This window comes from Perca flavescens, chromosome 10 (genome assembly GCF_004354835.1).
Source record: "Perca flavescens isolate YP-PL-M2 chromosome 10, PFLA_1.0, whole genome shotgun sequence".
Taxonomy (NCBI): domain Eukaryota; kingdom Metazoa; phylum Chordata; class Actinopteri; order Perciformes; family Percidae; genus Perca; species Perca flavescens.
In genome coordinates, this window is record NC_041340.1 from 12,464,073 (window position 1) to 12,488,426 (window position 24,354).

Sequence of the window (24,354 nt, forward strand, 5' to 3'; positions counted from 1 at the left end):
GTTCTTAGAGCCAGTGGGTCTTGGCTGGCCAGAGCAGAGGACCACACAAGCTTGTTTCTGCTCTCCAAACAAAGGCGCCGAGCCGCTTTACTGTGACTGACAGGCTGTCAGCAAAGCCTCAGCGCACACAAGACATGTGACCAGCCGGAAGTAAAGGGAAAGGGAGCCTCTCTTTCTCTCTTTACTGGCAGTCGCACACTGCTGATATTTTTGCCTCATCTACAGCCCAAATTCACGTGGGCAGTTTGGATTCATATGTCTGTTTAATTTGCAGTTAATTTTGATTTCATTAATTCAGGAAATTCTTCTAACCTCAGTTTTAGGAAAAGTGTTCTCAGTAGGTTGGATTACGATTTTAATGGCAGAATACATACCCATTTTGTCAAAAAACAGTCATGTTCTTTGTATTTCAGCAGTGAATTAGCCAGAGCATTTAATTCCTGACCATGATTAATGCACACCGATTCAGCTTTTCAGTCTTACTGATGGCTTTTCATAGAAACACTCTTTCCTAATAGTTGCGAAAGACAGAATTAACATTCCAGCCTCTAAAAGGGCAGTAATGGAAGCAGCATTTGACTGTGGTTTTCACTTCACGTTCCAATGTCCACTTTTTGTCTCTAACAGAGTGTTTTACACTAAAGTTCACACTGAGATCTACCAAAACTAATATCTCTGGCTGTTTACCATTTGGACCACCTAAAGGAACTCTGCACTAAACCCAGGAGCTGAAAAGAGACAGCTTTGGCCCTAAAAGCTTCTGTTGTTGATTCCCTTCACAGATACAGTTTTTGGCAACGGAAGAACTCCAGACTATCTCCTCTTAGGCAACATGGTTTACACAGTAAGTGCACCAATCTTTTTGACAGGCAGGGTTTCTGCTGTGTTAAACGGTTCAAGTGTCTGAGCCAAGCGTTATCAAATTTTTGTGCATAAACATCACTTGGACTTCCTTTTCTTCTGCCTTTTATTTTGTCTGCTGATGTTTTCCATTTTTATATTTTACAGTATGTCAACAAAAATATGTAGTTAATGAAAATTCAGTTGTGTGATACACCTCCAGTGACTGATGATAGTATTGAAGAGGGAACAGGTTGAATGTCAGTGTGATTTGTGTCTCCACAGTTTGTGGTCATCACAGTTTGTCTTAAAGCCGGCCTTGAGACCTCATCCTGGACCATGGTAAGTCAATGGCTCTATCCTGTCTTGCTTAGGTTCTGCTATCTCTTTCCCGTTCCTGCATTTTACATGACCACCGATGCTTGTGACATATTTTATATTCTCTTCTTATCTCCAAGTCTCTTTATGGTTTGTTTCCCACTGAGCTCGTAACTGTAAACCCAGTGAAATGACCATACCGTATGGAAACTCCTTCGACTTACTAGAAGCCACTCCGTGTGAACTTTTATGCCCAAATGATAAAAATCGCAACGAACAAGACAGTATAATGTATAAAAATGATGGCCCACATGCAATTTGGTGAAGCGCAAATCTACAGTAAATTAAGAGCCCAAAATATTTCTGTTTCCTTATTGTCCTCTAAATCTTCACCAACAGTTTAGTCACATCGCCATCTGGGGAAGCATCGGCCTGTGGGTGGTGTTTTTCATTATCTACTCCTCCCTGTGGCCCCTCATTCCTCTGGCTCCCGACATGTCAGGAGAGGTGAGCACATGCATGCTACATGTACTCATACAAATGCTTACACATTTACACACACAGGCTCTCTCTCTCTCTCTCTCTCTCTCTCTCTCTCTCTCTCTCTCTCTCTCTCTCTCTCTCTCTCTCTGTGTGTGTCTGTCTCACAGCAACAACTTCCTCTGGTACTAAAGAAACTGCTGATATAACCATCTATCACTGACAGACCTGCAGTGCCTCATTCACTTTCTGCACACGCTGATGGGAAATGTCAGAGTTAAACTTGACACAGGTCTTTGTAAGGAGAGCCAGAGGGGTGTAAACTGTCAGACCTCTGGCTTGTGTTGCATAATGACTTAATTGGGCCAATTAGCCCAATGTTTGTGTTACTTTGCCCTCCCTCGGCTCTGAGTATCCACAGGTGACACTGAAACAGTGAAGCTAAGCAAAGAGAGGTGAGGATGTGTTTGGTATACACACTGGATCAGATTAAAGATTTAAAAAGATTAAAAGAAAACAGGCCCATGATTTTACACTGTTTACTTGTTTGAGTTATTATTTACATGTGAATGGGACTACTGTCCTGCTGGGTCACCACAGGTGGTTAATAAGAGCCTATTAACCACAGGTGACATTTCCCAGTGCATTCTGAGGAAGACAATGAGGCATCTTCTCATTAAAGAACAAGAACACAGTAGGAGGCTATTCCAAGAAAAAAGCTGGCACTACACAGTATGCGGTAAAAGAAAATATCGGTCTATCTGGGAATCTGCATGTCTGTGTCCTGTTTGAGACAATGTTTCTGGCATGGTGTGGGGATACAGTGAATGTGTGTAACACAGTTCCTTACAGAGCTATTTGATCGTTTTTGGGAGTTCATAACTGTATAACGCCATCATTCGTCATATTAGATGTCCAAATGTCAGACATACTGTATATGTGAGAGGATTTGGAACAGACTTGTGAATATGTCGGAATGGCAGCTCACTAGAAAGATCTTTAACTGGGACATTTTGTATGGAAAACCAGTGGATAAGTGAGGTGAAATCTTTTCCTTTTTTTCAAAGCATGTACAGTGTAATTTTCACAGTGTTGATGTTTGGTACAAACAACTACAGTGTAGAGCCTTATTCAAAGCAGATATTTACTAAAGTAAATAGACTAAAAGATGTCTGTTTGCACAGTGACGATCAGGTATATTACCATTGGCTGTAAAAACAGAAAAGGCTTTGTTTGTTGTGATTTAGGTAAAATTGAATATGGCGTAATTGCTCATTATGATGATTTAAAGCAAAACTTTCACAATTTGGGTAATGCGCTAATACGCTTAGTCGCTTTTTGGTGGCATAGATGAGAAGATTTGTACGACTCTCAAATCTGTCTGTTAAATCTATGGCTACAGCTAGCAGATGGTTAATTTAACACAGCATAAGGAGTGGAAACTGGCCCTGGCTCTGTCTGATGGTACCAAAAACTACCTCCCAGCACCTGGTACAGTATAATGTGTTAGTGAGCTTTAGAGGTGCTGGTAGGCAGATTCTGTTCCCTTTGGACAGAGCCAGGTTACCTGTTTCCCCCTGTTTCCAGTCTTTAAGCCAAGCTAAGCTAACCAGCTGCTGGCTGTACCTTCATAATTACTATGCAGAAATGAAAGTGGTATCAATCTTCTCTTCTAACTCTCTGCCAGAAAGCAGATGTATTTCCTAGAATGTCGAACTATTCCTTTTAAAGGCTACACTTTTTAGTACAATGCCCTTAATTTATGATCAGTTCTGCTGGTTGAATTATTATATGGAGGAGCCTTTTTTATATATATTTTTTAGCATATTTGGGACAGAAGACACAATTCTTTGTTTGCGTTGGAGTTGTTATATTTAATTGTAAGCTAGTAGTTAACAGTCTTTTTGGCATTTGAAGTCCAAGACAGCTGGGCACTTGTATGTGCCTGACACAATAAATAAATGCAATACATAAATACACAATAAAACAACATAACACACACACACACACACACACGCAATGGGTATATTAGCTTCACTCTATCTCCTTTACGAGAAGTCTGGTGCTTTCATCCACGGCCTGCAGCACTTGACTGAAGACAGTAATGGTGTTCTGTGGGTGGTTGGTAGGTAACCCTACGCCCCTGCCCCAACTCTGGGATGCCAGTACATCATCAAACAGGGACACGTCTCTCCGAAACCTGAGAATGCATCAGAGACAACAATCTCGGCTTCCACGACCTTGTAGCCTCACATATTTCACTAAGGCCTCTTCGATGTGTACTTGAAATATTTGTGTGCTCTCAGTCCTTCTATCTGTTTTCTTTTGCTCCTTCTCTTTTACTTTTTGCATCAGGTTTTTCCTCTTTGTTCTCTTTTTGTTCACCTCCCCCCCCACCCCGCTCCCTGCCAGTCGAAAATCTGCCCGAGGGCCAACAACATAACAGACACCAGAGCTCCTTTCTCCTCCTGTTTCTGCTCTCACTCACTATCCAGCTCACCGCCTTTAACAAGAGATGTTAAGCAGCGCTCAGCTTCATGTGAACGCATTCATCAATGTCAGGCTAAATATTCTTTGGACGATAGACAAGACAGGTGCAGGATCCCTCCACTGAACATACTAAAACAGCTAGTGTGCTTTTCACTGGTACTCCCAAAACTGATTTATCCTGTTTGCACCTCATAGAAGTCTGGCACAGATATCAAAAGTAAATGTGAGATTATTGTGTTCATGCCATGTAATCTGCCACACTAAGCAGCTTAGCTTCACCTCAGGACATGTCTCTGGTAGGTTCTGTCACACTGACCTGCTGTCCGCTGACTTGCCTCTGCTATCAACACAGCTGTCTCCTGTACAGTTTATCCCTTCTCTCGCCTCGCTTCTCACACACTCCTTTTGCTATTGTTCAATTTCTGCTGCGAGCTGCACTGGAGCAACTCTCACTCAGACTCAAGTACTTATCATCAGCATATGGACTTTTTTACTCTGCAAGTGTGCATCAGATTCTTCTCAATCAGTGATGAGAAACCTTTTCAGAACGGAATAATTTTACCAGGAAGTTTGTTGATGTGTAACGTGCCAGGAATACACTCGGGCCTTTGTATGCCTGTCTGTGAGATATTATTGAGATTAAGAGCAGGAATGAAAACAATTTCTAGAGAAACAAGTCAATTTATTAGTATCTGTTTACAGGCATTTTGAAAGAGTATTTTATATTTAAGGTCAGATTTATGTTGTTTAGCTATAGCTGAGTTATACAAGTTTAGTGTGTGTTTTTAATACTAAAAGACAAAACAGGAATGGCCATCACAAAGGGCCTCCTTTCTAAAAAATATCTCCTGTTTCTTCACTCATTCATCAGCCATTTTGTTCAAGGTTTCTTTATCTGGCTAATAGGCCCAGTGTCCTTTTTATTATTTTATTTTGAGTCAGGAATGATAGAATTGACATAATTATATGAGAAATTTGATACCATTTTGGAACTTTATCTAGCTACATTTTAATTGGTCAGTAATGTTGGTCAGTAAATTTGAGTGAAACACAGACTTCATTCTTTTGATAATGTGCTGCATGAAACATGTATATAGGGGTAAGTTGCAAAATTATTAGGTCTTCAGGTTCTGTAATTCTTGTCATGAAGTCACAGATTTAAAAAGCCGATGTCAGGTATCCTTTTACTGTTTAATTTGGTATTGCACTTCATGAAGGATCATAGCAGTGTTTTGTTTTGCACATTTTAGTCCATTTGTGTATGTGTGTGTGAGTAACTTGAAACTTGCTTAAGACAAGTAATTCATCATAGTTAACATGAAGACACCTTTGGTTTTCAGCCATGTTTAATTATTGTCATTTGCAGTTTACCTGATCCATGTGCTCCAACATGCAGAATTTGAGTTAGGTGCCAAAATTCCCCAATACAGCAAAAACACTGCTAGTGATAGATGATTTACTTTAATGGTCTAAAGATTGGGATAATTATAATAATATAACCTATAGCAGAGCTATTCAAAAAAGATCAAAAAAAGTTTCTGATTTTTTTTTTTTTTTTACTTTTGAAAGACCCACTGATGGAATTACTAACCCCTGTTTATCACTGCTGTTGACTTCGTCGGTGGTACTTGTGGAATCCTTTTGGTCCTTCTTTAAGACTCATGATCCTGTCGTATGGGAGGTTTTGTTAAAGTCTTGTACCCAGATGTCTTCGTCCTCCCTCGGCTAATGATTGATAAACACCACAGCACATGGTTAGTGTAATACCTGACCATGGTGTACAGTATTGGTGAGAATAACAGTTTTAATCTGCTGATCACACACTGTAAATCACGTGTGTAGTTGTGGCTGTGAGACTGCTGAGTTACAAGTGTTAATGTAAGGAATTTCTTTTCTCTGCTTTCCTAGTCAGTGTCTTGCTGTCTTTGTTAGGCAACACACTGAGAGCATGGAGTGGATGAAGGACCCAACTGAGAAAGTCATTGTTTGCTTTACACATCGACCTTTTTTTTTGGGGGGGGATTGGCTGATTTGTTTCTGCTGATGATGTTTGGGGAATTTGGATTTGCCTTGTCCAAGCAAGGCTGCCTTTTTGCTCGTTTTCATTTGTGTGCATTCAGCCAATTGGATAATCAACATGGATAGATGCAGACCAAAGTAAAGTCTGAGACAGGATTCAACCCTTCTCCTCTCAGTCTACCTAATACAAAATGTAATACAAATACAAAGAAGCTCTGTGCATTCAGGAAGCCAGTGTTTGAATATTAGCAGATCTGGGATGTCGTACAGCTGCTCGAGTTTTATGAAGTTGGGTTTTCTTAGTCTTGTTTGCTGAATCCAGAGCATACTTTAGACCAGCGGGGTGAATAGTGAAGTAGTGAATTACCTAAATTTACATTAACCATTACAATGGCAGACATTAACATAATTCAAACTGCTGAGACTACAGGCTTTCCTAAACATGATCAGCCAGGTGTCACATTTCCCTGATCAAGCTTTCCTGGAAAAGGAACGTGTGAAGCACTTGGTCTGGTTTGCTCGATACCCTTCCACATATTTTCCAAAGTTTAAGCATCTTTCAATAAAGTTGTATCTTTAATGTTCTGTGGTTTTAGACATTTATTTGAACATAGCAGATTTGAATGACATGAATGATTTAAAAATAAAAAAAGAAACACACAAGAAAGTGGGGAGAGAGGGAGTTGTATGCTACATGATACAGTATGTAACTTAAGCATTAGGGTACCAGGACACTCCAGAAACCCATCTCTTTAACCTCTTAACCACCACACCATCCCCAAATAGTGTCCACCATTCGGAAAGGAGTAAAAAATACTAAGAACCATACATTTTACAGCAGTATATAAGGTAGTTGGCATTTTGTGTGTGGACGTGTATATACGATTGCTTCGGTCTAGTCTTGTGTCTAGTCCATCCGTGTGTGTGTGTGTGTGTGTGTGTGTGTGTGTGTGCGCGTGTGTGTGTGTGTGTGTGTGTGTGTGTGTGTGTGGCCATGAGGGGGTCAGTGGCCTGTCAAAACACATCCCTCCATGCCGGCGGACACTACTGTCTGTCCAGCCAGACAAGTTTATTAGTTTGTCCTAAAAATACAGCCCCGAACCTCGGACCTCTCTCCCCCCGTCCAGCTCCCAGGGGCCCCCTGGTATGAGGCATCGCTAGCATCCACCAACAGTGTTGGCCCACTCGCAGCCACAGAGCCTGCCCAGATGCATGAAGACAAACATTTGTTGATTGTAATTGGTCAGATTTGTTTGGATTTAGAAACTTTGACGTCAAATTGAAGAACTAACAGTGAATTAATGCAGTTTTTTTAGGTCTTGTTTCTACTTCATTACTTTGTTATGGTTTCTGTAGGTTTCACAGTTGTACCAAATGTTATTACGAGCATATTTTTATTATTATTTTATGATAAACTTGAGATTTTAACTATAAGTCCTGTATATACACCATTTGTGGCTCTGAGGTGTGTACCAAGATATAAATATGGTTTATAGATTAAACTAGACTAAGATGGTTTATTTTTTTGAGCCTTTAACTTTGATTTAATATGCTGAGTATACACCCCTGGTTTGTTTTTAAAAGACTCTCATGACAGCTTAAACGCTCTCATTAAAATGCATGATACACTGGATGAAAACGAAAATAATTAAACTTTCTCACGACAAAAAAAAAAAAAAAAAAACAGTAAATGTATCCACCAGGGCTGCGTCATTTCAAAAATTGACATGAAAATATCCCGTGCTTCGATGCAATTTTCCCTCATCTCATACATTTTCAGCCTCCGGGGCGACATAGAAAAGCTCTATTCATCCGAGTCCCATCTCAAACTGTAGGAAAAAGTCATTTTTGATTTCCTGTCATTTGGGATTTCCTCTTCCCCCAGTGTTTTGTCAGACATCAAAGTCAATTTGCAGGTAATGGCTAACAGGTTAGCTAATTTGAGCAAACCTGAGCGCTTTGATATTTTTGACACTTTGTGTCTGTGTGTGTGTGTGTGTGTGTGTGTGTGTGTGTGTGTGTGTGTGTGTGTGTGTGTGTGTGTGTGTGTGTGTGTGTGTGTGTGTGTGTGTGTGCGCATCCTAAGGGCCCTGCCTGTGTCACATTACAGGAAGGACACTCTAGAGGGGCCCCAGCAGTTTAAACAAGTGGCACATTACAATGCAAGGAGCAGGAGTTTGCCAGTTTTGCACCTCGACATGTAATGACCGATAGTTTCAGTGCAGCGGGCCAAAGCAAACATCGTTTCACCCCCACAAGACGCTTCACCGTCTTCTCTCCACTCTGGATCCAAAACAACCTCCCAGCCACCGCTTTGTGATTTTTAATTTAAATCATCACAGACGACTGTCTGCTGCCATTGAAGCATATTTTTTTCCAACGAATGACAGAGTATGGAGGAGAAGCAGTTCCTAAAATGCCTGACTTGTTTTTAGATCACGTCCAAATGTGTTTTTCTTCCAGCAAGATAAATGAGTCTCAGTGGATCACAGCGGTCTCATTTTTAGACTTATTTTGTCCATGAGCTCAATGTGAACATTTGTCCCTTACAGTGTAAAAAATAAAATATCAGCTCATTGTTCATAATTCAGAAAATTCAGTTAGTCAACTTGGTTGACAATAATATGTTGTTTACAAAAATAAGAATTTTAGGAACACTTTTATCAAGAATGTCAAGAAACTCTTACATAACCTAATGATTACAGAGCAGTAAAATTGGCAGCGTCTTTGTTTCCAGATTTTTCTTCTATTGCATTTGAAAGTTTAGAGCTGCAACTAAAGATTAATTTAATTTGATTACAGTAATCTGCTAATTATTCTCTCGATTAATCGTTTGGTTTATAAAATTTCAGAAAACCGAGAACCAGAGTCTACAGCCACGTTAGCTGCTCGTTGAGGTTGTTCTAAGGCTCAATAGATCTAAATGCTAACATTAGCATGCTAACATGCTTACAATGACAATGCTAACTATGCTAAAAAATGCTGATGTTAAACGGAATGTTGATGTTCACCATTTTAGTTTAGTGTGTTAGCATGCTAACATTAGCTCATTAGCAATAAACACAAAGTACAGCTGAGGCTTTGAAATCCTCAAAGAAACTAGAGAATATTCAAAGTTTTGCTTAAGAAATGACCTAAATAATGAATCGTTATCAAAATAGTTGCAGATTATTCTTCTGCCGATTGACTGATCAAAAGATCTTTAGTGAACAAAGAACCACAGGGATCTTGTGGATAATTTAACAACCCTTGTTTAAAGGCTCATGTTATGGCAATTAGTTATACATGTTTTAAGTTTTTGGAAAATCTACAGTATTCAGAATTGTTTTTCACTGCATTTACACAAAACGATTCTGTGGCTTTCTATGTGGATATTCTCTACAAACATTGAAAGTGGAACATGTAGTTTGTTTGTTGCGCAAAACTGCGTTTGATGTGGTCACGCATCTTACATATAGGGGAGGGGGTCTGCGGTCTCAGATGGTTAGGGGATTTATTTTATTTTTTTATGTTTTTGTCACACCTTGCTCAGAGCTAACAGTTCACCCTTTACTACAGTTTTTTTCAGCAAATTACAGTGGTGCTCGAGACATCTATGCGTGTAAATTTTGAATATGGCTGAGCTTTCAGTTAACATCAGGGGGCTAAACGGGCCGATCAAATGAAAGTGGAACAAGGAAGTATTAAGCTTCACAATGCTTCATCACAACGCTTTCTCTTACACTCGGTGGCTATTGTATTGAATGTATCATTAAAAGCACCTCCGATCCCGGACCTGTGTCTTCTGTGAGGTATTGACAGGAGCTCTCGACACTGCAACAGTTGAGCTGTTTTCCTGTGAAAGAGATACCACTGTTGAAATGCTTCACAGGTACTTCCTCCGGCCCGAAGGGCTGGGAGGTAGAGGAGATCCATACAAAATCATGGTATCATTTAGTCACAGAGGATTAACCCACTTTAAGCAAGTTATTTGGACTCATCTCCTCTTTATTTCCACAATATAACTGTTTGTTTTTGGCTGCCTTTGTCATGTATGTTTTTAATTATGTGGCACAAAAGAGAATAATAGGTGCTGTTCTTTATCAGGTGTTTTCTTCTTTTAAAGAGCTCTTCTTTTCATCTGATCAGGTGTTGAACTCTGCATTTTGTGTGTGTGTGTGTGTGTGTGTGTGTGTGTGTGTGTGTGTGTGTGTGTGTGTGTGTGTGTGTGTGTGTGTGTGTGTGTGTGTGTGTGTGTGTGTGTGTGTGTGTGTGTGTGTGTGTGTGTGTGTGTGTGAGACAGGCGGAGATGATGTTCTGTTCGGGGGTCTTCTGGACAGGCCTGGTTTTCATCCCAATCACCTCGCTGGTCTTTGACGTTGCCTACAAAGTGTGAGTCTTCTTCTCTGCACTCTCCTCGCTCATCATCACTCCAATACACTTCCGATACAGGAAATTCCTCCAGAATCTCTCCTATCTCCCGAAAAAAAAAATCCCTGCCCCAAAATTTTGTCTTTCAAGGAAGTCTAGCTTTTATATATTCTGTGAACGCTCCATGTGAAATGTTTGTGTCTGGTTGACATCAGCCCACAGCAGATGCAAGGTGTCAAGAGCAATTAGCACAGTTTTATTTCCTGATGTTTGAAAGCAGTTTGAATTGGTCGGTGGGGTATTTTAATGTCCGTCTATGAAGGTGCTATCGCGTTAAAGCATCTGTCGCATTATGATTTTGTTCTAAATATTGTTTCATTTACAGGGTGAAGAAGGTGTGTTTCAAGACCCTGGTGGATGAGGTGCAGGAGCTCGAGGCTTTATCCAAAGACCCCGGAGCAGTAGTGCACGGAAAGAGGTATAGTTACTTATTACTTCTCGCTCTTTAGATCTACATTTCACATTTACTGACGTGATGTTTTGTCTCCAAGTGGATGTGGAAAATTTATTTTCCTTGTGAAAATGAACCTATAAGTTAAAAATAATGGGACATAAATGATCAGTTTGGTCTTTTTGGTTTCCTTTTTGCTATAATGTACCATTAGTGATAACACATTCAAACTGCAGTTACGCAAAATTACCTGGTCCACGTCTCGCTTGTCACTGTGGACTCTGGCAAACTAGCAACTAGCTTCCTCAATAGCAAACATTGTGTAAATAAGCAACCGGATACCAGAGACTTGTACAAAAGGGAGAGCAGTACTGAGTTATGAATGGCATAATGAAATGTAAATGTATACTCTATCACTTTATATATATATATATATATCATCATATGGCCCAACACTATCAGGGCTACACAGTCGATGCGTTGGCCATTATAATTTTTATACAAAAAATATATAAAGCATTTTTGACAAATTCTCCACATCAGCTAAGGGGAAAGAATCATCTGTAACCTCCCAAATACTCATGGCTCCGCTGCCAACAATATTCCTATGGCGAAGAGTGAAATCTTAAAATTGCTGCTAAATTGCAGGAGTTTGACTGTAATGTCAGTAATCATGTCATAAGAGTAGATGCCCCCCTTTTTTTCTCTGGAATAGTGAATGTCTCATTTTTTGAGCTCCTATATTAAAGCCATATATTATAAAAAGGTATTACTGTAGTTGAACTAGGTCTGCTCTGCTCTGCTCTCGGGGCCTGAGGCCTGCAGCAGGAATCGACATGGAGCAGATCAGCGTGAGATCTCCTGCTGGCTGGAAGTGATCCCCGAGCTTGGCCGCTGTCCCGGACCCAGCAGGCTGCACGCACGCACGCACGCACGCACGCACGCACGCACGCACACACACAGATACATGGATGTGTGGTTGATATGTGCCTATGAAGACCCATATATGTATGTATGCAAAGAGGGCTCATGTACACACATTTGTGAGTTTTATATGAATCTGGCCAACATGCTGTCTCAAATATTTCACCCACACACACGCACAAACTTTGTTCTTCCACCCTGTGCCTGGTGAGTTTTGTGTCCGTACATTGTGTTTGTACCAGCAGGTAGAGCAGTTGGCAGGTCCATCCACTCTGGAGGTGCTTGGACACAGGCTTGATGTATGGCTCATTAATTCTGCCTGTGGTGCCCAGCATGCTGCTAACACCCTGCCTGTTTCTCTCTCTCTCTCTCTCTGTGTGTGTGTGTGTGTGTGTGTAGTTTGACGGAGAGGGCCCAGCTCCTAAAGAACGTCTTCAAGAAGAGCACAGTCAGTTTGTACCGGTCTGACTCCATGCAGCAGAACCTGCTCCGTAAGTTACACAATATTTTGCAGTTATCTTTCTGTCTGTCTGTTTTTCGTTCTCTATTACCGCCTTTCTTACTAAACGTGCCTCAAGATGGAAGCGTCAGTTATCCCTTACCCCGAGGAACGAAAAAAGACTTCAGTTTATCCACGTTCGATTTATCTGCTTCCAATTCTTTTCCCTTGTCAGGGGAACAGATCGAGCGTCATTACTCTTGCTCTGACGCATACTGTATTTCTATTTCTAAAACCTTTGTCTGACCCTTCGTCTTCGGGAGGCAGTAACACTCTGCTCATCTCACCTGTCTTCATAAACACTCTGCGTTAACCAGATGCATATAACGCATATGAGTAACTGTGTCCTCAAGCAGCCCCACATGTCCCTGTGTCTTTTAACGTTCAAAAACTTCTAATATAGGAACTGTTGGATGAGTTATTTTCATGGCGAGGTAGAGACATGAATACATACAGTTTGGACAGTGCTGAATATCGAATCTCACTACTTTTTTTTTTTTTTTTTTTTATCATCTGAAAAGTGTCAAAAACTAGTACTAGTACCGAAAGTTGACAGTGAAGAATTTGTCGGAATCTTGTTTTCTTATTCTTTTATTTACATTTTGCCTGATTTAAATCCGTTTTAGTTTTTTTTTTCCCAATGTATGTAGATATATTTCTAATTGATTTTCCTGTATGGTTGTTCAGGATAAGACAACAGTTATGTATCTAAGGCCCCATTTAGACAGGATTAATGTTACAGTTGGCGCTTGGTAATAAGATATTTTGTCCTCCTCCCTCATAATAAACGTTGTTTTAGCCACTGGCAAATGACAGCAGCTGATTCACAGACAGGCTTAGTATTATTTTTAATGTTAGTATTATTTACCGTTAATTATCCAGCTGGGATTAAATGATTAACACAGGCAGCTGCAAACTACTTAAAAACTTAAATTTTGATCAGGCTCTGCATATAAAATAAGAAAGACTTACTTTCTACTACTAAGTGTATAGTTGGCTATCAAAGAAGTATAGCTTTCGTATCGGCAGTAAAACTCAGGTGTTAGATTGGAATCTATCCAATGATACTCTAAGCATGGCTTTGGTTTTCTGTTTATTTTTCTCTCTTTTGTTCTGTCTTTTGTCTGATCAGTTTGCTTTTTTGTTTGTCTCATAGGTGGGGATGAGACCGTTGTTGTGTGATACCTTCTTTTTTTTTATTTCGTTATTCATTATTCAAACCTCACCCCGTTTAAAACTGCCAGCCTCCTCTAGCTCCCTGATAGATGCCTCTCTCCCTCTTTTTTTCTGGTTGTTGACTTCCTGTCCTTCCCCCTCGTGTGCCTCGTGGTGTGTCCTGAGTTGAGATCAGTAGAGCCAGATAAAGATGAAATGATGAAATGTTGCGCTGTTATTCCCCCACAATGCACTCGTCTCAGCGGGGTCCTTTGAACTTCCCCGCTGGCCTCCAGGTACTGACCGAGTCATTTGACACCTGAAGGTGAGTCAGGGGTCAAAGGTCAGAAAGAAAGAAACCCTGTAGGGAAGTTTAGGTGCTAGATCACAGGGCTGCTGTTATACTACAGATACAACTTTTGGGGGAGCTGTGATTAGTTGTTTAAACTCTTTTAACTGTATCATTTTCATCATATGATTTTATTTTAAAGGAATAGTGTGACACTTTGGCAAAATGCTTATTCAATTTCTTGCCGAGAGTAAGAAGATTGATACCACTCTGTATGAATATGAAACTACAGCCAAGCCCTAGTTTGTGCCACTCGTGTATTAGCATTTGCGTTACATTACATGAGCATCCATTTCTCTGAAAAAAAAAACAAACAATTGGTATGCTGCATTATAACCTTGTTAATCATTGTGCTTTAGATGGTAGACAGATTTTGTTACGTTTGGACAGAACCAGGTTAGCTTCTAGGTTAGGTTCAGGTTAGTTTCCCTATGTTTACGTCTTATGTCTTTAAGCTAAGCTAACCGGCTTCTGGCTGTAGGCTTATATTTACCAGACAGGCATGAGAGTGGAATTGATCTTCTGGGCAAGACCGTGAATGAACAGATTTCCCAAAATGTTGAACTATTGCTTTAAATTTTGTGTTTTGTTATTCTGTTTATTCTGTTCATTCAGTTGTTATAAATGTGTTTTTTTTTATATATGTTCTGAGTAGTTTTTTTTTTTTTTTTTTTTTTTTTTTTTTACATGACTCACTGATGTAAACGGTATTAACTGCTTCGACCCTTTTTCAGATGGCTACGCCTTCTCTCAAGACGAGAACGGAGTGGTGTCTCAGTCGGATGTCATCAGAGCATACGACACCACCAAACAGAGGACCAACGAGTGGTGAGCCGCCGGCCCTCTGGTCGGCCAATCGGGTGCCACAACAGCCGTTTCTAATGGCAATATTTGAAGCTTAGCGGGGAAAAGACGAGGCGCGAGCGTGTGCCTCCAGCACTTAGGGGATTTTTGGAGGTGGACAGAGTGTCTTTGAAAAAGGGGGGAAAAAAAACAAAAACAAGGAACAAAACAAATTGTGTTCACTATCAGCTGTAGTTTTGTGTCCAGCAGACATGATGAGCACTGTGCTTTCTTAGCAGTCTGTGGTCTGAAGTCCTTCACTGTTCTCGCTCAGTTTGTTGATGTGAACGTCTCCTCTATTGAAAATCATTAAATTAAATTTAAAATCAAACTCCTAAAAACTATTATTAAATAAGTTGAAACACTGGACTATGATTAGTTTTAGAGGCTTTGACTTGACTTGTAAAAGATTGCCAAAGAGCAGTCGTATGTACAATCTTCCAAGTACAAATGAATTCGGAAAAATACGAACCAAATGTAATCACACTCCTGAGTGTATTCCAGCACTAAACGGACCACTTCAGAGCAGACATTTGTAAAATTTTCTTTTTGCACTTAAGGAAGCATCTATTGTGTAAAGCCTTACATTTACTAATGCCTTCATCCTTGTTTCTTTCAAAACTTTCTTTTTAGTTTCATTTTTGAAAGTATGTAGATATCGTCCATGGTTTTATTTATTTTTTTCCCTTTTTTATTTTTTTATTTCTTTGTTTATAAGTTGCCTACTGCAACTCACTGTGGTCCTGTTTCCACCGTTTTTACAGCAGAAGCATTGCTCTCGACAAATAATTGCATTCCACACATCACTCCTGTCTCAACAATCACAACGGTGCCTATGTAGAACTTTTCCCTCATAGAAGACCAAGATAGCCAAGAATAGTTTAGCCCGCTAGCTTAGACCAGTGCTCCACACACACCTACTGAAGACAAAATCAGTCTCCCCACCACAGTATTGCACTTTTCCAATGTGAAAACTACAGAGTGCATGTGGCACATGTATAAACTAAGATTTGTTCCTGCAGAAGTGAACGGGAGGCTCTCCGATGGTCTTGTTGGAGCTTACAGTGGTGATATTGTTTCCCTTAAAATTTAGCTTTTATCCTTCTAACATAAGTGCCATTAGCTTAAGGGAGAGAGAAATATTAGCCAGGAAAACTCCACGACAATATCGAAACTACTTTGTCTCTATAGTTATTTTGTGGATTTGTATTTTTATATTGGAAATGTATGAATTTTGCATTGACTGGCTTTGTAATGAACTGTCTGTAACTTTTAGTTTTATTTTCTTCCTCTGATAAACGGGCAGGATAGAATAGATCGAATGAGGAAACTGAGCTTTCTTAAATGTCTTGTCATTATTAATATTAATATTGTTGCTTGTTTTATTTATAATTGACTACTTAATGTCTGTGTGATTGCTTTCTTCTCCCTGTGGGAGATCAAATTTCTGACGTTGTGTGCAAGCGTGTGTGTTAGTTGCATGTGCATGTGCTGCGTGCGTGCGTGTGTGCGTGCGTGTGTGTGTGTGTGTGTGTGTGTGTGTGTGTGTTTGTGTGTCACCTCTACTGTGGATAATGTCTATATATGCATTGCATGTCTGTGTCCTCATGTGAGACTGGGAGTTTCTGGTGTCTCCTGGTGTGTTTCTTTTGTTTGTTTTTGTGTGTGCGTGTGCGTGCTTGCTCCAGTTGTCCGTCTGCACGACTCCAGATATAGCTATGGTGTACTACTGTGTGCTGATGCATGGCCCGTATGGGAAAGTGTGAGCATTAGTGTGCGGTATGACTATGTGTGTGTGTGTGTGTGTGTGTGTGTGTGTGTGTGTGTGTGTGTTTTGTATATATATGTGTGTGTGTGTGTGTGAGTTTCTGATGCTCAGCTCGCTTCGACAGGAGATGTTGCACAATGCACTCGATGTACCTTTCCAGTATTGGACATCTGGTATTATCTGATTTCAGTATTTGATTTCTCTTGAGTGTACATGTTTGTAACTTGTTTTCTTTATGTAGTGTACTTCTGCTTTACAGGAAAGCTCTTTAGTGAGGGTTAAGTGATTATTTTTCTCTGCTGGTCTTTAGTGTTAAAACTTAATTGGTCGTCATCTTGTCAAACATTTCCAAACCGCTGAATGTGGATGTCGTCGTTGTGGAAGGCTTGGACTGTTGCTTTCTTTTTTCAGAAAACATCAAACACACGTTGTTGTCTGTGAAAGTCGTGGGCTGCATGAATGGATAACACAAACTGTTCTCTGAAATATTTAACTGTACTACTTTGATTCTCCCTCAAGTGTTGATCACTTTACAAAAGAGAAAAAAAACGCACCTTTAACTTTACTTTTCAATATTTGTTTCTTTTCCGTCATTTTGTTCAATGATTGTTCTGCATGTTGGGACTGCAAACTTATAAGTGTTGTCTTTTACTGCCATGAAGGACTACTGAAATAAACTTTACAATCATGGAGGAACAATGTGAACATCATTGCTCATTATTCTGTGTATTTGCAGGGTTGAGATCACTGTCGTCTTGTGCTGGTGTGTGGCGACAAACCGTACAGTGGGAACCTAAACAGGAAAAGGCAGGGAAAAACATCAGTTTGCATTTAGTCGACCTCACACTGTCTACGATCCCAATCACACAGTAATCTGTTCATGTAGATAAACACCCAGATTAATTCTAAGTGACTCAAATTACATTTTATAGACCAAACAATAAATCAAGAAGATCTCTTTTTTTAAACCGCTCACTGGGTAGAGCACTTACCAGAACGGCTGATTCCTTACCACCACAGCGTTGGTGTCCCAGGGCCCTTTGCTGCAGGTCTTCCCCTTCTCCTCTCTGTCACTACAGTATCCAAGTAAAGCATAAAATGTCTAAAAATATCTTCAAAAAACCAGCTAGTTTGCCAAAACTATAATGGAAGAAAAACTAGTTCATCTGTTTACAGTGTGGCCAACTAAACTCAAGTTGGTTCAAGAAGTCAATCAGAAGTAATTTCAAGCAGATGGTGTATCTACGTATATTTTGCATTTGATTCTTCTTGTTCCATTACTGCAATATGTCAACCTGATCTGCTGACAAAGAAATAATGCCAAAAAGGCACATTTTTGATCAGAAATCATGGTCAGTGCTAACATCTGTGACGAATACACTGCTGGTGAATTCGAGGGGTGTGTTTCCTGTCTCGGTGCAATCTCCAGCCAATTGGTAATCGAGAAGTTATTGTCTTAGTGTGTTTTCATCACTATATTTAGTTCATTATCACACAACCAGAATACAAACCGTAGCATCGCTATCGTGTCACAGTCTGTGATCGCCTAAATACTTGATGGATTTTGTTATGAGTTGTTGTTTTCAGAAGTTTCGGACCCAGAAAAATGGTAAAATTTCTGTGAAATCTGTGAGACCGAATAAAGTAAAGGCCTTCAGCATGAGTAATAGTCAGGACTCTAACTTGGAAAAGAAACTGGAAACTTTCAAGGCCCGGCGAAGATATAAAAACGTTATACCTATCCAAAAGATTTTGGAAATGTCATCAAAACTTGTTCACAACTTGTATTTTCCTTTTATAAGCAGAACATGGAATGTGAGAATTGAAGCTCGACCTGACAGCCATGAGTATGAACAAGACCTGAAGAAGTTAACGCTGAAATCTGTCAAGTAAACCGTATTTTGTGATCGAACAGACCGGTGTTAACAGCACAGACTTGAATGCTGCAGCAGACATCCTCAGACTGAACAGGTTTCATGACACACTGATTGCCAAGCCTATTTCACAGTCCGATAACTGGAGAACAGAACAGTCTTTGTGGAGATTTTGCTATACCTGTTGGTGCAACCTAAACCTCTATTTCTGGGGCAAGTTGTTTTTAACGCTGTGACCATGCCATGCTCATTGAACACTGACAATGACTGATCTCAGCGCCGCATTCCTGCTGTGAAGTCTGGCGCAAGAATGAGCGACAGGTAGTGAGCTGCTGTGCAGGCCCGACCGCTCCGGTTTCCTTTTTTCTCTGAGTGATGATGAGGCTTCTTTCCGAGCACAAAAATATCATTTAACAGACTTCACGTGTATCAGTGCACAGAAGGTACGGAGAGACAACATTTTATTTGCTGTAAATTAGGGAATCAATATGACAACCCTACTCTGGGTATAATGCCTGTACAACATCTTATAAAAGTCCATTTCCTCCTAAATAAAAATGTCCTTTTGTGTATCAAGTCCTCCCCTCTTTCAGAGGTCCTTGCGATTGTCAAAAAAACAATATTTCCCTGGTTTCCAACATCTATTTCTAAAAATGAAACAATGCTCAGAGTTACAGTGTTGGTGCCGTCGGCCTGTGCAGTATTTCAGTTTCTTGAGGAAGGTTTGTGATAAATGTGTAAGATTTTAGTCTGTATTGTAAGCTGTCATCTTGAAAAGCAGCCCGTATAAAAAAATAAAATATAAGGCTAATGAGGTCTGTTTACAATATAAAATAAAAGTGCACAAGATTCCGAACTGTTGCTGCCTCTAACAGGTCTGTTGAACTCTGATGTGTCCTGTGATGCAGAAGGGGGAAGCGCCTCAGGCCATGCAGCATTGTCGCCCTTTATCCCCTTGTCCTTCTGTCGCGCTCTCTGTGTCCGTTCAGCCGGCCCGGGCCTTCCACCCAAACACCAGCAGCTGTGTTGTAGTGTGTTTGTCCTCGCAGGCTCACAGCCAACCATGTCAAAATCTTGTATTCCCTCTACTTCCCCTGCTGGGAGCCTAGTCAGCTCTGTCCGAAGTCGGCGAAGCCTTTGGCCGCTGAGAAGGCGTCGGGCTGAAGGGGGAAGAAGTACTGCTGTGGCAGGAGGAAGCTCTGAGAGGACATGGAGGTCTGGTGGAGATGTAGCTGAGCGTGGGTGGAGGGCAACGAGTGCTGGGTGCCTGCTGATATGGGTGCTGGTGGGGATGTGTAGGGGGGAGGTGGAGGCAGAGTCTGAGGGGTCTGTGTGGGGGTGGAGGCTGACGAGGAGACGTTGGCAGACACCAGGCAGCCGTGCTGCTGCCCTTGACCTCCGAGAGAGAACCTCCGCATGGAGCTGCCGCCGCCAGCCGAGCTGGAGCTGGTGGTGGCCGTGCTGGACTGTCGCGATGGGGCGCGGAGGCTCGGGGGGGCGGAGGTGAGGATCATGGGGATGGTTTCGCCCTGACAGCTCCGCAGAGAGAAGCGAATGGGCTGCTGGGTCGGCTGCTTGGGCCGCAGGCAGGTGCAGCAGTAGACGGCCACCAGAGAGCCGACCACGACGAAGGCGACAAAGATGCTTCCCACCATTAGGAAGGGCACGTAGATGGGCTCTGAGGACGGAGGAAACACAGGCAGGTTAGGGTCAGTTATGGGAAGCCCCTTAATGGGACAGAAAGCTGCAGGTTATTATAATGTGTCTACATGTGACAAAACAGCCGACATAGTTGGTGTTCTGATTTTCCACGTTCACTGCCCTGAAGACACGCAAAAAAACACTGAATAGCTGAAAATAAAATACATTTTTAACACTTTACTTTAACTCCACTATTTAACATTTAATGGCACTATTCAAAGAAATATGAATCAATTAGTTGTCAACTACTAAATTAATCGCCAACTATTTTGATAATCCATTATGAGGCATTTTTTATGGAATAATGCTAAAGATTCTCTGATTCCAGCTCCTTAAATGTGAATATTTGCTAGTGTCTTCACTCCTCTGTGACATTAAACTGAATATCTTTGAGTTGAAAAACACTGATCAACATTTTATAGACCAAACAACTAATTGATTAATCGAGAAAATGATAGACAGATTCATTGACAAAGAAAATTATTGTTAGTTGCAGCCCTACAAATATCTTATGAGTGTTGTATGACGCTGTAATCTAATTTTTTTAAGTGTTTTATATTATTACAACTGTCTCCTGTTTATACAGCAGCCTCCACTTATGGATGCTTAGGAGTTGTAACATTAATATATTAAACACATATCTGCTTAAAACTACATTGAAGTGCATTATAAATGTGTATGTTGTGCTTATAGAGTTGTGAAAGTAACCTTTTGGTCGCTAAAAACTGCAGCCTGTTCTGCTGTTTATGGTGGCTAAAATTGTGATACTAAACATTATTTTAATTAATCAGATAATTTCTCTTAAGTGCTTCATAGTATTATTAACAAAACCTAGCAGACCCATTCCTGGTGGAAAACAAGAACAGCTCAAGTTACACTGTGAAGCCCATTCACACTTTGGGAGGAAATCAGTAAATGTTTATGTTGATAGGGGAAAAAATAGGAAATTGTGAGCACACAGTCCATTCAGTTAAAGCCCCATAGTTAATCAGTTCGGGAAATTTAAAGAAAACTTTTAAAGAAAAAGAAAACGTTGAGGGTTAAAGTGACCTATTATTAAGATTTCACAACTAACAGTGGGTTAATGTAACACTTTGAGTCTGTAGAAGCCAAAGAAAATGAGTTGCTGCCTCATTGTGTTGTGATAACTTTGGATGGCAAATCCAAAGTCAAAGTGAATGTGTTTTCATATTTGGCAGCACAATAAGCCGGCTTGTGTGGTAGAAGTTTTTGAATACATCCCTGCATTGTGATCCTACGTAATCTTAACTAAGTTTTGTACAACTTTCTGCTTAAGAATATGTAAAGCGTTAGTTTAAAGGACATTTGTTGAGTGACTGACAGGCCGCGTCATCAAAAACTCCTCTAGTTTTCCTTTTTATCCTGACAGCAATCTGCAGTGAGTTCAGGACAAATGAAGCCACAGAAAGCTGAGAGAAAAAGGTGCTGGAAACTTTAGTGGAATAATGCTGGAAAGGCATGAAAACCTTTAAACACCAGTAACTGCATGAAAGGTGACACACAAACAACGTTCTGTCTAAAACAGACCATATAGGCTACTTCTAAGAAGGAACAAAATTGCAGGGATTTAAAAAAATACTAATAATTGAACACACATTAACATGCTGTCCTCAACATGTTGTGTTTAATAGTGCAAATGTCGTCCTTTGTTGTCCCACAGAAGAGACGCATTTACAGAATAGCATCTTACTTCTCATAATTTCCTATGACAGCAGTCTGTCTGGTCTGATGGTTTGAATCCGAGGTGTCCTTGAGCAAGGCACTGAAACCTGCTTTCTTTCCTTGTTTATTGATGTTGTTCAGCTGACCTCTGACCTCTTCAAACCAACTTTAAAGATCAACCAGACTGAATAAGCCATAAATTAGACTAAACGTGTACATGCATCTGTTCACTTTCTTTATAATTTCATTTAGGTTAGATTCTATTTATTTAGGACTGTACATGATGTATTTGTGGTGTCTGTTCCCAACCTAATTCAACTCTGAACTAATGTGTCTTTTTACGTGAAGTTTTTTCTAAAATGCTGCACTTTGGGGAAACCTTGATGAATTTTTTTTTTTTTTTTATGTAAGTAAGTTTAAAACTCCTAAACTTACGGGCTGCAAACTCGGTGTTCTCCACCTCCCTGTCGTTGGTGCAGCTGCCCTGGTCAAGCCGCGCGTCCGCGGCCGCGCAGCAGTAGCGCAGCGAGCAGGAGCCGCAGCACACGGTGGCGTCCATGGTGTCAAAGTCCTCCGGACACTGGAAGCCATCGTGATAATTCCCATTAGCGTCCAGCCAGCCGTGGCAGTACTCCCCCTGTGCGTCCGATATCCGCAGATTCCAGGTCAGATATCCCAGCAGCAGGCAGTTGAGCAGGCGCACCATCCCGGCAAGCCGTGGGGTTTGGCCGTGGGGTTCACGTCCTGTGGGCTTCAGTTTCCCGGCCGCCGAGTGTGTCGCTCCGGGTTACAGACTCTTCATTGAGATGAATTTACTGGAAGAAAAACGCAGCGATCCAGAGGTCTAAAGTTATGTTACCGTCATCTTCTCACCATCCGAATCGTTTTGAGCCAAAAGTTCCCAAATTGCAATTTGAGAAAAATCCTTATAGGCTAATTGAATCTCCTGTCACTTTTTAAAATATCATCACTGAACTTTCTTCTCATCCAAACATGTCCAACAATCTGCTCCTGGTTTCTCCTGTTCCTAATCGAGTTGCTCCCGCGGTCGTTTTGTTGTTGTCGGTGCAGAAGTTGTGCGCCCACCTCACTGAAGAGTTGCTGCTTTTGTGACTCTAGCTGTGCACGCGCGCACGTAACCCCCCATTTACTGGACGCGCGCGTTCACGTGGTGGTAGTGGTCGCAGCGGTGCCGATTATTCCCATAACCGCAAAGGTAACAACAAGCAAATAACATGCATACATGATCTTAACGAGTTTATTCTGCCCGAGGGGAGACCCACAGTGCAGCAGCGTATAGATTTGAATAAAATCATGTTTTACATTTAAGACCAAACAATGTCTAAAAAAAAAAAACATGCAACACAACAGGACCTTGTCATTCAGAGGAAACATGTAGCCTAAAGTGAGACTACGTAAACATGATCCTCCTGTAACAAATCCAAAGTTGAATCCATAAGAAATAATGCACACCTTTGCTAAATTGAATACAGGTGTAGGCTACTTGGTCTGCTATGACCTACAGTTAGCTAAAGCTTAGATACCAGATATTGTTCTGTAACTGACTTGACTGACTCACTTTGTGGACATTATGACTCGTTTTTTATTTAGCATTTATAATCTTTATACTTGCATTTGTGGAGTGTCTTTTTTGAATAGGCTACCTGTCCAGGCACTGCAGGGGACAATTAGCCTTCTAAGCTAATTCTGTCATATTTCTGTTAAGAAGAAGAGAGTGTAGCATAGTCCCTGAAGAATAAACAAACCATACTAAATCATTATCCTATAGCCTAGCCTACTTCTCACTTTTTTTGTCCAATAAAGCCTCTGTTCAGTGAAAGTAACAGGCTCACTTAAATACATGTGAATAAATATGTAGGGCTAATTCAAGGAAGAAGTATCTTAGAGGAAGTTGAAACTTTTTGCAGAATAATTTACAAACCTGTTTGTCTGCATTCAGATGCTCCGTTATTTTCTGTAAATGTTTGATTCGGTCGTTAATGAAATTCACCACTTAATCTTCGTATCAGCCTATCAATGTTTTTATTCAGACCATTCCTTCAGGCCTATAAATCTTTCATTATTAGCTTTTACAGCCATGTTCAGTTTGGTGTCTAGACACAATATTGACTAAGCACTTGCATGTGTTTTGATATTACACAGAAGCAAAAAATACCGACCTGTCTGGGCTGTTGAAACGGAGAGAAGAAAAAAAATATTTATGTTAATCAGCAGCAGGTCTTCATCTCTCCATCTATTAAATCTTCTGTTTGTAACTATTGATGTGGCGCCCCCATGTGGTGCTGCAAACTTTTAGGCCTGCAGGCTACCCGACAGCTGGCACACCAGCCTTTAAACTAAAAGGATTTAAAACATGAGATAAATTCTGTTTGACAGTTGGCCTTCTAACTATAGGCCTAGGCTACTTAAAAAAGTAGGCCTATAACTATGGATCCGAAAAATAAAATAAAATGTGGAATTCAGGAACTAAAGGTAGGCTATGAGATCATATTTCCTTCTTTTTGTTGTTGATTTGTTCCGTTTTATTGATCCAATTAGGCTATATACTACTTTTTTTTTTTTTTTTTTTTTTTTTTTTTTTTTTTTTGG

At 40.6% G+C, this 24,354-nt stretch overlaps 2 protein-coding genes across 6 annotated transcripts in view; one reads left to right on the forward strand and one right to left on the reverse strand.

Moving 5' to 3' along the window:
- The window catches only part of atp8a1 (ATPase phospholipid transporting 8A1), a 110,379-nt gene extending 93,194 nt beyond the window's left edge, over window positions 1-17,185 (forward strand). For all 4 annotated transcript variants that reach the window (XM_028588902.1, XM_028588899.1, XM_028588901.1 and 1 more), the window contains 7 exons: window positions 783-844; window positions 1,126-1,182; window positions 1,558-1,665; window positions 10,430-10,518; window positions 10,883-10,975; window positions 12,272-12,363; window positions 14,610-17,185. In XM_028588902.1, coding sequence (XP_028444703.1) covers window positions 783-844; window positions 1,126-1,182; window positions 1,558-1,665; window positions 10,430-10,518; window positions 10,883-10,975; window positions 12,272-12,363; window positions 14,610-14,707 — 599 coding nt within the window. In that variant the 3' untranslated portion in view covers window positions 14,708-17,185. The remainder of the gene's footprint in view (window positions 1-782; window positions 845-1,125; window positions 1,183-1,557; window positions 1,666-10,429; window positions 10,519-10,882; window positions 10,976-12,271; window positions 12,364-14,609) is intronic.
- Window positions 17,186-18,804: 1,619 nt separating this feature from the next.
- Window positions 18,805-23,989, reverse strand: shisa3 (shisa family member 3). Of its 2 annotated transcripts, none has more exons than XM_028589937.1 (3): window positions 23,925-23,989; window positions 22,180-22,559; window positions 18,805-20,038 (listed from the first exon to the last, which is right to left on the reverse strand). In XM_028589937.1, the coding sequence occupies exons 2-3, from the start codon at window positions 22,448-22,450 to the stop codon at window positions 19,470-19,472; spliced, it is 840 nt and encodes a 279-aa protein (XP_028445738.1). In that variant the 5' UTR covers window positions 22,451-22,559; window positions 23,925-23,989; the 3' UTR covers window positions 18,805-19,469. The 2 variants fall into 2 exon arrangements, with proteins under 2 accessions (XP_028445738.1, XP_028445739.1); XM_028589938.1 differs by lacking the exon at window positions 23,925-23,989 and adding an exon at window positions 23,687-23,722.
- Between the last annotated feature and the right edge of the window lie 365 nt (window positions 23,990-24,354).

Coding starts and splice junctions, on each gene's coding strand:
- shisa3 (XM_028589937.1), bottom strand. CDS start 22,450: ATGGTGCGCCTGCTCAACTGCCTGCTGCTGGGATATCTGACCTGGAAT. Junction 20,039..22,179: donor GAACACCGAGTTTGCAGCCC/GTAAGTTTAGGA, acceptor CTCCGTCCTCAG/AGCCCATCTACGTGCCCTTC.